The 14,070-nt window shown below is 37.7% G+C and overlaps 1 protein-coding gene across 1 annotated transcript in view; it reads right to left on the bottom strand.

Annotated features, from left to right (window-relative positions):
• Positions 1-968: 968 nt before the first annotated feature.
• The window catches only part of LOC135197903 (uncharacterized), a 47,073-nt gene continuing 33,971 nt past the window's right edge, over positions 969-14,070 (bottom strand). The window contains exons 2-4 of the mRNA XM_064225127.1: positions 12,543-12,850; positions 5,820-6,052; positions 969-2,667 (exon numbers count right to left, since the gene is read on the bottom strand). Of these exons, the coding sequence (XP_064081197.1) occupies positions 2,087-2,667; positions 5,820-6,052; positions 12,543-12,850 (1,122 nt within the window). The 3' untranslated portion in view covers positions 969-2,086. The remainder of the gene's footprint in view (positions 2,668-5,819; positions 6,053-12,542; positions 12,851-14,070) is intronic.

Raw genomic sequence — 14,070 nt, 5'->3', positions numbered from 1 at the left:
TAATGAACGCAAGAATTTTTCCTTCGTGAAAACTCGTATATGACTGACTGAGAAGAAAATTAAATAAAAACGAAAAATTCGTATGATTTGATAAGACTTAAATAAAACAATATCCATTTAATGATCGGGACAGCATCCCTAAAAGAAATTTTAATATTGCTCAAATACATGTACTTAGGAATTCACGAAAGAAAAAACAAAAGAGATGGTGTAGGAAAGTATAGCAATGTAAAGAATTTGACGAAATGCAAAAAAAAAAGTCGAGGAAATGTAAAAGAAAAAAAAAACATATGGGGAAATGGAAATGTTGAAGTAATATTAATTAAAAAAAAACGTCTTCCAGATGTTAAACATGAGTGAACCATCGTCTTTCGAGGTGAGATATCGTACAGATTATACAGCAAATGCAAACTACCAAAGAAGATTAAAGTCGAATGTGGAAAAAAGAGGCCTTCTTAATGAGTCTACTCTACCCTAGGATTCTACTTTCATGGTCTACTCTAGCGATTCTAATGCCACATTGATATGTACCACACTACCTCTCTAAAACACATGGTGACAGTCAGTACATTTTATGGGAAGCGGAGGGGGGGAACAGGTGGCTGGGTGGTATTACCGTGTGTACGCCACTAACCCCCCACCTCCCCACAAATCCGCTTTACCCCAAGCCTTGTAAAACCATGTGCTTTTCGAACACAGCGTACATTTTATGTGCATCACAGGACCCCCCCTATCTCCCCGCCCCCCTTGCATTTTTTTTCTTTTTTTCTGCGTTCTGGCTACCGGGGCATGAATGCATCTCATTGTCCTACGTATTGCATATCAATGTGCGTGTTTTCGGGGGACGTTACAAAAGGACTAGAATATTGCAATTCTATGCAACGGCACAACAGCTATGAATGAAGAGATCCGCTACGCGAGTCTCACACACTGGCTATTATTACGGGAGCATCAGCTTCCCGTGCACATTTTTTTTTTTTTTTTACCTTTATTCCAGTTTTTCCATTTCCCTTGCTTGGTTGCTTGCTCGCATGACTCTTTCCAAATGTTCGTGTGCAATCATCATCATCACTTTTTTTCTTCTTTTTTTAACTTTTCATTTTGGGATCCCAAACTGTCAGTCTGTCCAAAGATCAGGAAATTTGGTTTTCCTGCTCGAGTGAATAAAGTTCCACTGTTTTTTTCATAAACTATACTTGGTTATATACATATGCATAATAACCGAAGTTGAATTACTTTAAAACAAGCGATCCAAGAGGAAATGAACCATTTTTAATGAGTTCAAAATAATAACTTTTGTTAATGTAGCCGCAAAATCATAGAAAACCAAGTCCAATGTTTTCTCTAGTGATTCGCACACGAGTAAATTTATTTTTGAAACTTAGGGCGATTATTTTACTGTCATATCTGCAGGCCATTTTTTGTCACACTTATTTCGTTCAATGTGGATGTTTCGAATAATTACCCATTACTGTGCAATAATGTTTTTTTTCACCGCACTTATTCATTCCTTGGAAACTTTATTCTGTTCACACTTTTATCAATCACCATTTCAAATATCATTTTTCTTCCTGACACATAATTATGTTCTCTTTTCAAACCTGTTTATGCTTTGCCTCTTAACTTGAGAGTTCAAACGATTACAAAACGTGTCTCTTTGCACAAATTTTGGTCCTCAGAAAGTTTTCTTTTTTCTGCTTTCACTACGAATTACTTTCCACACTTTCACTTTCAAATCACGTCGCATCAAAATTGGTAAATTCCACGAGAGTTTCTACCTTCGTTATCTCCTGTTCTGAACCTGAGATCATTACCTGCTGGTGGTGTGATGTCTTTCCTTCCGGTAAATCTCTTCGTATAAACATTTTTCAAGCGACAGTACTTTATTTTTTCAGTCGCATTATTCTCCGAATAGCGAAAGCAAAGGAAAAATATTCGTCATGCTTTTTTTTATTTTTTTACTTTTCAACACGAGTGACACAGAAATTGCAAGGTGCAGACAGGCATTGATGTGTGCGAGATGTGGTTCGTGTTTGTGTGTGGGTGTGGGTGTTTGTGTGTGGGTGTGTTTTGTGTGAAAGCACAACTACGTCAAGTTCTCGTAAAGGGGCTCCGCCTCCGGAGGAAGGCGCGGTCGGTGGCCGGTGTGTCTTCGGTGGTTGCTGCCTTCCCTGGTGAGCGGCGCCATGTGATACTGCTGGCCTCTCTCCACCGAGAAGTACATTCGGAACCTGTCGGTGCGGGAAGGTAATGGCGGAAGCCCCCTCTCCTGGGGCGTCGGGGGCCTCCCCCGACGGATTCCGCCCACGTAATAGACGCTCTCGTAATCGGAGCTCCTCGGGGAGGAGGACGTTTGAGGGGGAGGGGCGCTCGAGCAGTAGTACCTCGATCGAGCGGGAGACGTACTCGGGGTGTCGTTGTCGCTGACGCCCATCAGAATCCCCTGGGAGGCCAAGTGCTCGTCCTCGCTGTCTGTGTCGACCAGGGAAGGGGAACACCTTCCCATTCCCCCTCCTCCTCCTCCTCCACCTCCTCCTCCTCCTCCCCCTCCTCCGCCTCCGAGACTCCCTCCAATACCACCACCTCCGCGATGATGATGGAGACGCAACAAGGCCCTTCCATCTTGGCCTGTCGCCTCGCTTGTGCTATAACTACAAGTTTCGCTACCTGAGGGAGAGAGAGAGAGAGCGGAGACCTGCGTTAATCCAAATACGGAATTTGAAACATTCATCACATGATTAGCAAACACTACACTTAAATAACTGATAAAAGAACAGTATTCGTCGAGAGTTGGAACAATTCACTGTAAATTAACTGTAAATTATAAGAATGAAGTTTATATTAAAGTAGAATTATATGATGAGGTGTAATGAAGCAGAAACTTTCAGTAATGTCACAGCTTTTTCTCTTCTTAAAGAAATTTTGATATATTTCAGCTGGCCAGTCATAAATAAATATCTCTACCTTACAACATTAAGAATATACCATTAATGTGAAAACTATTTTTGCTTACTCGGGGAGTAAGCCTACAAGCTACTTTGTTGTTATTGTTCTTGTTAGGGGGGGGGGTTAGGAAAGATCTTTGGAAGAGCCTAAAAAGGTCTGAAAAAGGTGTTTCGCGTTGAGTTAGATACAGGAATTTTAGGATAAGATATTTATGATTTATTAAAATGAAAATTTAAAGGATATTTATGATTTATATATAAGCATGGAAATGTAAAAAATAAATAGTATGCAAGTTGAACAGTATGAACCATTACAGAAAATTTTTTTCTTATAAAATATGGCGTATTTATTTTAATTTTCGTTGGTGTAACAAGGCTTCATTAGACCGCAGATTTCAGCACGTCTTAATTTACGTTGAAAGTTAGGAATATCATGTTTACAACTTGAGCTTGAAGCGAAAATCTTGCATGCGTTCCGAGTAAGCTGGAGGTCAGATCACGCCTTGTTTATACTTCCTCAACAATTGTGCGGATATTACCGATTATCATTTTTATCATGTTATCTCATGTATCTAGATTGTGTGTACTGTATCTGTATGTTCCATGTATATGGCCCTGAGCTGAAATAAGGGACAGTATTGTATTATCAAAAATACATGAAAACAATTTGCAACACCTTCTATAGTAAGGAGAGAGAGAGAGAGAGAGAGAGAGAGAGAGAGAGAGAGAGAGAGAGAGAGAGAGAGAGAGAGAGAGAGAGAGAGAGAGAGAGAGAGAATGTACAATAAAATAAAATTTAGATTATGGTCAGCCGGGCGAGAGGACACAGTGGGTACATCTTTACCGGAATAATATTTCACGCAACAGTGAGCAGGATTTGTTGGAACCTAATATTTCACATTGTGTTGATTCTTTTCATATTTTTATACCTCTCTAATTTTTAGGTAAGCTCTCCAGAATTTTATTTATGACCGAAATTTTCGTATATAGTTATTTGCAGCATCCTTGATCTTTTTTGTTATTACACTACTTAACAAATATAAAAATCAGCGAAGAATTCCTAAAGGGACGACATGGTTAATCCTAAGAAGACGACTTGGTTAGGACGGTATGGCTGGAAAAAATGATGGACAGAAACATTATTGAGGAACTCCCGTTATTAACGTGCCATTATATTTTACTGGATCTCTGTTTTCACGGATTTATCTATATCTGTGTATATCTATATATATATATATATATATATATATATATATATATATATTATATACACACATATACTACATATATGTAGTTTTACACATAAAGACTTCTCTATTTATATGGACTAAATTCATACTTTTTTCGCAAAAGCATTTGCATTGTGGGAGAATAGTTTAAGCCAATACATTTACAAAAGGTTATTTCGTGCATCAAGTTTTTCCTAACTTCAATACACTAGTTAGTACTGACATAAAATGTCCGCTTTTCGTGCAAATGTGTAATTATCGAAGGCTTACAAATTGAGACTTATTTGCCTGCACTCTTCATCCCTACTTAAAAATTCCAACAAGTAGCTGATATAATCAACAACAACAATTATGTTCAAGGACCAACAGGCAAAGGATTACCACAGACTTCTCAGCCCGTTTAAGAAAACTAAACAGACGAATCAATTCCTTTCATCCGGCCATTCGAGAGCCTTAACTTCTGACAGAGCAGATCAAATTTATATTTCCTCTCCACAAAAGAAAACGCCTTCGGAAAGTCAACACTGCGCCTGACCAAAAGCATTCAAGCACAATCCCCCACCGTCACCAAGTCAAACACGGAGATAAGCGCCCTCGCTCAGGGGCTCTTTCTTTCAACCGAGCTTTCAACCACATTCTTCTTTGCATTTCAATTCGATTCCTGCTCTATCGGAGAATTAGCCGACGGTCGAAAAAGTCTTTTGTCTACTGCTCTTGTTCATGAACGTTTTACCTTCTTCTCATTATTATCATCATTATTATTAAAACCCTTATATCTATTGCCTTGGGTGATCGACGTGTTGTCTTTATATTATTATTATTTTGGTTGGAAAAGTAAATCCACAGTAATATGTCTGATCTGTTATTTAAAATACAAAGCAGAGAGCTTTCGAAGACCTGCACGGTCCTCCTTGTCAATCTGAATACAATTACTAACAATAAAGCCTTTACGCAAGAAGATTTTATTTTAAATGAAATAATTTGTTGTCAGTTTATCAGAGATTATAACTGATATAGGTTGCATGGTAATAACACCAATAATCTAGCCACCTCTGATACTGCCGCTGCCTCATCTTCTTTCGTTCAGGTAACAGAGACCATCCCGTGTCCCTAGTTGCAGGCGCCCAAGCTGCTATGGACAACACATCAAACGATTCAAGAGACGAACCGCCACTTCGAAGATCTAGGCGATTAGCTGGTTTGCCGTTGGAGAACGAGGGGATAACGTGAAGAGCCAACTACATCATCAAACAGGCTATTTGTAAACTAGTCAAAATACAGAGTTCTTGTATGGTCACTGTTAGTAATTGTATTCAGATTGACAAGGAGGACCGTGCAGGTCTTCGAAAGCTCTCTGCTTTGTATTTTAAATAACAGATCAGACATATTACTGTGGATTTACTTTTCCATTTATTTTATTAACTCATGTGATTATGAGGTTTCTTTGTATTATTATTATTATTATTATTATTATTATTATTAGTAGTAGTAGTAGTAGTAGTAGTAGTAGTAGTAGTAGTAGTAGCAGCAGCAATAGCAGCAGTAGTAATAGTAGTGGTGGTAGCAAGAGCATGAAGATGAAAAGGACCAGATAAATAAACTAACAGAGCGGTCAGCCCTCAAAATAAAAGACTCGTCCAGTTACCTGAAGAGATACTTTGGTACAAATGCTCCGAAGGCGGATGACTCCGGGGCTCGGGGGTATAGAGATGGACGCCCATAGTCATGCCCATGACCTCCTCGCTGTCCATGGGCACAGGCTTGAAGCGGGGCCTCGTCCGGGAGGGCACAATGGAGGGCGCAGAGGGGAGGTCATCATAGATGATTGCGCCGCTGAGCTCAGTGCATCCTTTGGCGGCCCGTCCGCGTCCTCGTATCCTTTTGGGTGGGAAATAGGATATTTTAGTGCAAATTTTAAAAGATTCTATTTTAAAAACGATGTGGCTGTTATTAAAAACTTTAAATATTATCAATTAAAAATTAATTTTAATGAAAAACGTGTTTTTTGATGAGATGATACTCTAGTATTAAGGCTATGTAATTTCTTTAGATATATATATATATATATATATATATATATATATATATATATAATATATATATATATATATATATATATATATATATATATATATATATATATACAGAGAGAGAGAGAGAGAGAGAGAGAGAGAGAGAGAGAGAGAGAGAGAGAGAGAATACTACTAAATTCATTTTTGAACGAATGTTTTAATAATATAAAATAAATACCCCCTATTTAATTCATGAACATCTAAACTTTCATGCATTATCCCAACACCACTCGTGTTAAATAATAGTAAAAAAATTACTATAAAGTACCCATAAAGCAAATGGGTCTTCCCCCTCGTCCCATCATGTGGCATTCAATTATCTTCTTTTATTCCTTAGTGAGGTCACATCCCACGGGGTCACATCGCACCCAAAGCCAAAGCCCCTGTAGCTGGACAACGGTGTTAAAAGCTCCTCATTTGCAGGGAAAATTGAGTACCATACCCAGTGCTTTGAGTTTTTATTCGTTTTCACTATTCTCTTCCGACCTGGTTGTCCGACTTCTCTAATCTGTCTCTTCTGATTTCCCTCAAGAAAATGTTTTGAAATGACACATCTAGTATTCATAGATCCACGCATACATTATGAAATCTAGGCTTTCAGGACAAGCACTGAGATACTTTCGTCCATTCAACGCTCACGTCAAGTGACAAGAGGGAGATGGAGTGGTTGGACAGCAAGATAAAGATAGATTCAGAGAATAAAGGAGTCGCACTAATAACTACCAGGTTTGGGTGCTGGACAGCAAAATAAAAAAAAAAAATAAAAAAAATAAAAAAAAGGAAGCGGGAACGGAGGAAAAGTAAAAGACTAAAAAGGAAGCTAAGGGCAGAAGGGACGCTGCAAACACCCTTAAGTAATGCCTACAGTGCACCTCTACTATGTACATACATACATATATACACGATGTCTTTTAGGAACTCACTCAGAGGTGAACAAAAATAAAGGGCCAATGAAAACGAAGCCAATTTTTCCCAAAGAACTTTCTATTCCCGTGGGCTAAGGCATTTATTTTCCCCCGCGAAATACCAAAATGAGCACATTCTATTTTCCGCTGGAAAAAAAAAAAAAGCCTCTGAAAACCCGCTTTTGTCATTAGTAATTGAAACCTCCATTTGGATTTCATCTGAATATTTCATTACATTCTTGGGAAGAGATTTTCCGCGTACGTACGCACATGCATACGTACTTAAATACATTATATGCACACACACGGTGCAACCGCCGCGGACTGTTAATGGATTTTTGAAGAGAGAGAGAGAGAGAGAGAGAGAGAGAGAGAGAGAGAGAGCCGGGTCTTTACAGAAAAACGTTTAAATAACGTTTGAATATTTTACGCCGAAATTAGACCGGAACGGACCGAGTTGATTTATGCAAATTGGCGCTGCCATATTCAAATTTGTTATAATTTATGAAAGCGAACGAACTGTTGCTCCTGAAACAGAATAATGAATGGTAATGACAACGCTATTTTAAGCACTTGGCGCTCTACTCTTGGTATACTGAACTTACGGGGAATTATGGGTTTATCAGGTTTACTGTCTAAAGGAAATTGGTCTTATGAAAACATTATCATATACACAAAAATATTAAACCATAAATGTAATTTAATATCGAATATACATATATATATATATATATATATATATATATATATATATATATATATATATATATATACACAAATATCGTTTCATATCGAATTTACTATACAATTCGGGGATAACTTACACCCATGGAGAGTTATAATTCCCATTGGGCGTAAGTTATTCCCAAGGTAGAGTGAATTGGAAAAAAAAAATATTTACTTATTTACAGCTTAATATTTATGTATATAAAAGAGTCGCGTAATATATATATTATATATATATATATATATATATATATATATATCTATATATATATATATGTATGTAGAAGCAACTGGTAAAAAAAACAAAAAAAACGAAATATTTTCTCATAATATGAATGACTAAGGATTGATTCTCTCCTCATCTCCTTGTCAACAGGCATCGTTCAAGCGCGGACGATTTTGATATTAGAAAACAAACAAACCGCAATGCAGTCAAATTCGTGAATATCGATGAAATATAAGCCCGTACACTTGAAATTTGCATAAGAGCAGTTATATGAGTCACACCCGAGGGATAGGTAAACATAGCTCCGTGAAGGTTGCACAATTAACTGCAGTTGAGTCCAAAAGGTTTTTAAACATTACATCCATACGAGTTACTGGTTTGTTTATTTCTTTATTCCCTCTCTGCAGCCTTATATATGGTGAATTTATGTTTTAATTTCCATGTAATGATTTTCATGTATGGTGAATTTAAATTTGATTTTACATCTAATGAATTTCAGATACGGTGAATTTATGTTTAAATTTACATGTAATGAGTTTCAGATATGGTGAATTTATACTTAAATTTACATTTAAATTTCCATGTAATGAGTTTCAGATATGGTGAATTTATCTTTACATTTACATTAGATGCGTTTCGGATATGGTTTATTTGCTTAAATTTCCAAGTAATGAGTTACATGTATGGTAAATTTATATTTAAAGTTCCAGGTAATTTTTGGCGAAGCTTTCCTATAATTTTATCACTCTTATGTTTTTAAGCACCTTGTGAAGTTAGTTTATGTTTCGCTCATTTCTCGAAGACTGTACAAACGTGAATATTAAACATCATACATCTGCGTCATTATACAAGTGTTGCTAAGTAAATTTAACATTCCCAGTTGATGAAGTATAATAAATTAAGTAAATTTCTCTCTCTCTCTCTCTCTCTCTCTCTCTCTCTCTCTCTCCTCTCTCTCTCTCTCTCTCTATATATATATATATATATATATATATATATATATATATATATATATATATATATATATATATATAATAATATGGATCTTGTTTGTCCTTCCCTGGGTGACAGTAGGGGAGGCATGACACAGCCACCCCCCCACCCCACCCCACGAACCGGTTTGTTTGCACCGGATGGGAGCGGGATAGGAAAAACGGCGGGAGGTAAGGGAGACATCCATCTTCATTCTGCAAAACTGTTTGTCCGCCCCAGGTGGGGGGCAGGGGTAGGTTGGGGATTGCGGATAGGGGAGAGAGCAGCTTTGAGTTCCCGCGCGCGCCAACGAGTCCGTGCTAAATATAGCTGACGACATAATTTTGCCACAAACGACAACGTTACTGGTAAACTGGTTTGAAAAAACTAACACAAACTGACTAGAACAGAAATAAATATTATCGCTCCGACTAGCAGCAGTAATCCACTCCTTTCTACGTCGCTCTTATCACAACATCCCCACATCGGGAAGGAATAAAAAAAAAAAAAAAAAAAAAAAAAAAGACCATGAAGAGTAATGTTTGCAGGGAATTAGGGGAGTTGCGACGCATTCTCGAACATGGCTCCCATAAGCCTATTATGGTGCCATATAGGCCTGTTATCTCTGAACAAGTGCTACATGAAAAAGTTGAGATGTTTTGGCAGGGATGTCCGTGAGCCTTCGCATAGGCCTAGTCTTAATTAGGGAGGAAGAACTGCCTTGTCTAGAGGTGAATGTATGATTAGGCCGTGTTTGGCATAAGCGCTCGATGTATTCGTAAAAGTCGTTTGTTTAGAGAGATGGAGGGAAAAAAAACTTATTTTTCATTACTTGTTATTGGTTTACACGTGCGCTTATCTTCACCTCTCCCTTCTCCAATAGTGGAGTATTAAAGGGAATTAAGTTAAAAAAAAATATTCTATCCAATATATTTATTGTATATGAGGCCCGCTGGGAACTATGAAAACCTTCAGTTAATGTATTCCATTGTATTCATACACACGTGGGTTTATACGTACGTGAATACGTTATGCATATACACACACACACACACATATATATATATATATATATATATATATATATATATATATAATAAAATAATGTATCTATGTATATGTGTGTGTTTTTAAAGGCTTCATATTTATATATAGGTCACAACGTCCAATCAGAAAATATACTGCATGATTACTTATTGTTAAAAAAAATAAAAAATAAAAAGTTTCAAATTTTAGTAATATACTCCCAACAATTATATGAATCGAAGCTTAATATGTATCAATGGCGGATTATTTTCTCATAATACGACCGATCTGCACGATTTCGATTTACCATACCCCAATAAATTTCCATGAATAAACGCCGTTGAAAATTAGCGCACATCCATTTTTAATTTCCGCCTCATTAAATCCTGCTTGCGCTCAGTAAATAAAAAACAGCCCATCATATATTGTTTGTTCTCATGAATTAGAAAATACTGTGACGTATTCCGAGCTGTATAACAGAACTTATGGTAGAGAAGGTTTATACATTGTCTGAATTCTCTGTTTATAGATAGTATGTTTTCATTTTAGTTAGCTATTATTTGGGTACTTTTATTCAGAGAGCCATTATTTGGGTACTTTTGTTTAGAGCGCTATTATTTTGGGTACTTTTGTTGAGTGAGCTATTATTTGGGTACTTTTGTTTAGAGCCATTGTTTGGGTACTTTTGTTTAAAACGCTATTATTTGGGTACTTTTATTTAGAGAGCTATTATTTGGGTATTTTGTTTAGAGCCATTATTTGGGTACTTTTGTTTAAAACGCTATTATTTGAGTACTTTTGTTTGGAGCGCTATTATTTGGGTACTTGTCTTATAAGGAATAACCCGACCTTTAAAACTTTATTGATAATAAGTATTCTGGTGCGGCTTTGTAAATCATCATTGCTATAATCGCTAACGAGCACCTCGCTTCTAAGCACTTACTCCGATTTGAAATGAATACTACATGACTTTAATACTAGATAATCTTATCACATTCAATTAAAAACTCGTCTTCTCGTCTTAAAACCAACAATTAATCTACATAAGTACTTTGGCGTGGCCTTAGTAAATCAGCCTATTATTAAATAGCCCTTGCCTGTCATTCCTGATTCTCAAATTAAACAAGAAAAATATGCGTTTTTCGGCGCAATCGAGTTTCTGCCTGATGGCGGCCTCAGCCACGGTCCGGTGGTAGCCTGACCGTGGCTGGCCTATGTTGTTGGTACGATTATGGCTAACTTTAACCTTAAATAAAAATAAAAACTACTCAGGGTATAGGGCTGCAATCTGTTATGTTTGATGATTGGAGGGTGGATGATTAACATAGCAATTTGCAGCACTCTAGCCACATTAGTTTTTAAGATCTGAGGGCGGACAGACAAAAAAAAAGCCGGTACAATTGTTTCTTTTTACAGAAAACTAAAATGAATACAAGTCCTTAATACTGGATAATCGTATCACATTTAACTATAAACAAGTCTTTAAAACTAACGATTCATCAACATCTGAATTTTCCTATCACGGCTACAGTGACGTAAAAGAAAGCAAACAATCGATCTTGCAACCTCCTTACCGGAATATCAAGAAACTCTTCGTATGAAAAGCCTCAAGATTCAGCATCCTTGAATTGGTCGTGAATTGAGATACTGAGAACTTACGAATATAACTTCAAAAGTTTCACCGTTGCTAATGTCAACAAAAATAATTTCCTACATGACTGCTTGTTCTTTATTCAGTAGGTACTAGGTACTGAGTAGAGGTGTATTCTTTGAGACAATGACAGTCATATAAGAGTTCAGTACAAATCTCATAAAGCGCATTATCCGATCTTTCTAGATAAGGGAAGTATCACATTAAATCCGATGCACACGGCATCCTTAATTTCATACGCCTAAAGGGGAGATGCCAGTTAGTACTAACAGGAATTTATGTGTAATTAAATAACTCAAGCCTGAAATGCAACAAGTTACGTCAAATCTATTGGAAATCGGATTGCCCATATAAATATATAGTGCGGGTTGGAGTCAGGAAACGCATCCGTACATTAAGCATCAACTAATGCAAATTATGAAATGAGTCGTTGGGAAAGGCTCATTAAAAACAGCGACCCCAACTATGGATTAAGCTGAGAAGAAGAAGAGAAGAAGAAGAAGAAGAAGGAGGAGGGAGGAGGAGGAGGAGGAGGAGGAGCGAGGAGGAGGAGGGGAGGAGTAGGTGAAATATATGATTCACAAACTCCAAGGCCAAGCGCCAACCTCCAAAGAGACCTTAGAGCGATTTAATTTCGTGTGGCCCGTTTGAAAGAATAATCAGGACCCGGATATCACTCACATTCCACTCAGAACCCATTTAATTAAAGAGGCTGTGATTTCACACAAGCGAGAGAGAGAGAGAGAGAGAGAGAGAGAGAGAGAGAGAGAGAGAGAGAGAGAGGACTCACCTGCACAAGATGACAGCCGCCACTAATATGAGAATGACGAGCGTCGACGCAGACACGATGACGACAGCCAGGTGCGCCTTTGAGGGCGGGGGCCTTTGGTCCCGTGCCCCCAAGAGGGCAGGGCACGACAGCGAGTCGTCGCACTCGTCTTCTACGACCTGGAAGAACTCGTCCTCAATCATAGGGTAAAACGGAGGTGGCCTGGGTGGCGGGGGCACCATGAATTCGGGAGGGGGAGGCCCTCCGCATTCGCAGTCTCCTGGGTCCCACTCCGGCTCTCCCCATCTCGACGTCGCCATGATCGCCACCTGCGGGAGAAGATGGAGGAGGCTCTTTCAAATATGTCACTGTAATCAAGCTGAATTTCATAGCGACTTCACGATAATTCAAATAAAAACATGGGAAAGTAGGAAAATGTGAAATAAAAACATGGGAAAGTAGGAAAATGTTTTAGGGTTGTTAACCCCAAATTCTACATCATTTTACCCTAACTTCCTTTTTTTTTCCTACATTTTCATATAATTGATTGTATTTCATCATTAAATTTACAAAGCTGCAACATAGAATATCGTTAAAAATGAGCAAAAAATAGAAATAGAGAAAAGTTTTACACCCATACACGAGTACGTATATCGCCTATCATGATTTCTATCACAACTTAGTTACCCCTTGATCCCTCAATCACAATATTCCATTCCAAGTTGCTGGTAACTTTCCCCATCAGCGATCAATTAAAACATGAGTAACTGGATTTCGAGGTTTAATAAGGATCGCCGGTTAAGCCTCGAAATACGGTCTTGGTTGCTACAAGAACCGAATGTCATTTGTGTCAATACAGACTCAAATTTGCAAACACTTCTCCCAGCCACACTGCTTCGTTTCATGTTTGTCGTAATGGTAGGCGTTTCGTCTCTGCGCTGGTGAGATTCTCTTTTAGAGTAATTAACTATTTAATTCAGAGTTTATAGACAAAAAGGCAGAGTTTTATAGAAGCAAGAGGTATTCATTTACGTATAAATAATAACAGCATAAAAATTAATTCAAGAACGAATAAATTATAACATGATAATCAATTAAAGTACGTATAAATAAGAAAAGAATAAAAAATGCGCAGAAATTTCTTCAGATCAACCTAGTTTTCTGTACAGCGCATAATGCAGTTGCAGCCGGGGTCCATGAAACTTTCAGCCACGGCCCGGTGGTGGCCTGTCCTATAAAGCGCCAGATGTACGATCATGGCTAACTTTAACCTTAAGTAAAATAAAAAAAAAAATTACTCAGGACAGAGGGCTGCAATTTGGTATGTTTGATGATTGCTGGGTTGATGGTTAATATACCAATTTGCAGCCCTCTAGCCTCAGTAGTTTTTAAGATGTGAGGCGGACAGAAAAAGTTTGGTCGGGCAGACAAAGCCATCTCAACAGTTATCTCTTTTACAGAAAACTTGAGCATTATACCAAAACACTCAATAAAAGAAGTTGCCCATTTAGCGCAATCAAATGCTACATTCTAGTGCAAATAGGTTTTC

This window comes from Macrobrachium nipponense, chromosome 21, assembly GCF_015104395.2.
Source record: "Macrobrachium nipponense isolate FS-2020 chromosome 21, ASM1510439v2, whole genome shotgun sequence".
Taxonomy (NCBI): Eukaryota; Metazoa; Arthropoda; class Malacostraca; order Decapoda; family Palaemonidae; genus Macrobrachium; species Macrobrachium nipponense.
Note: the sequence above shows the minus strand (reverse complement) of the source record. Positions and strands in the feature narration are given on the sequence as shown.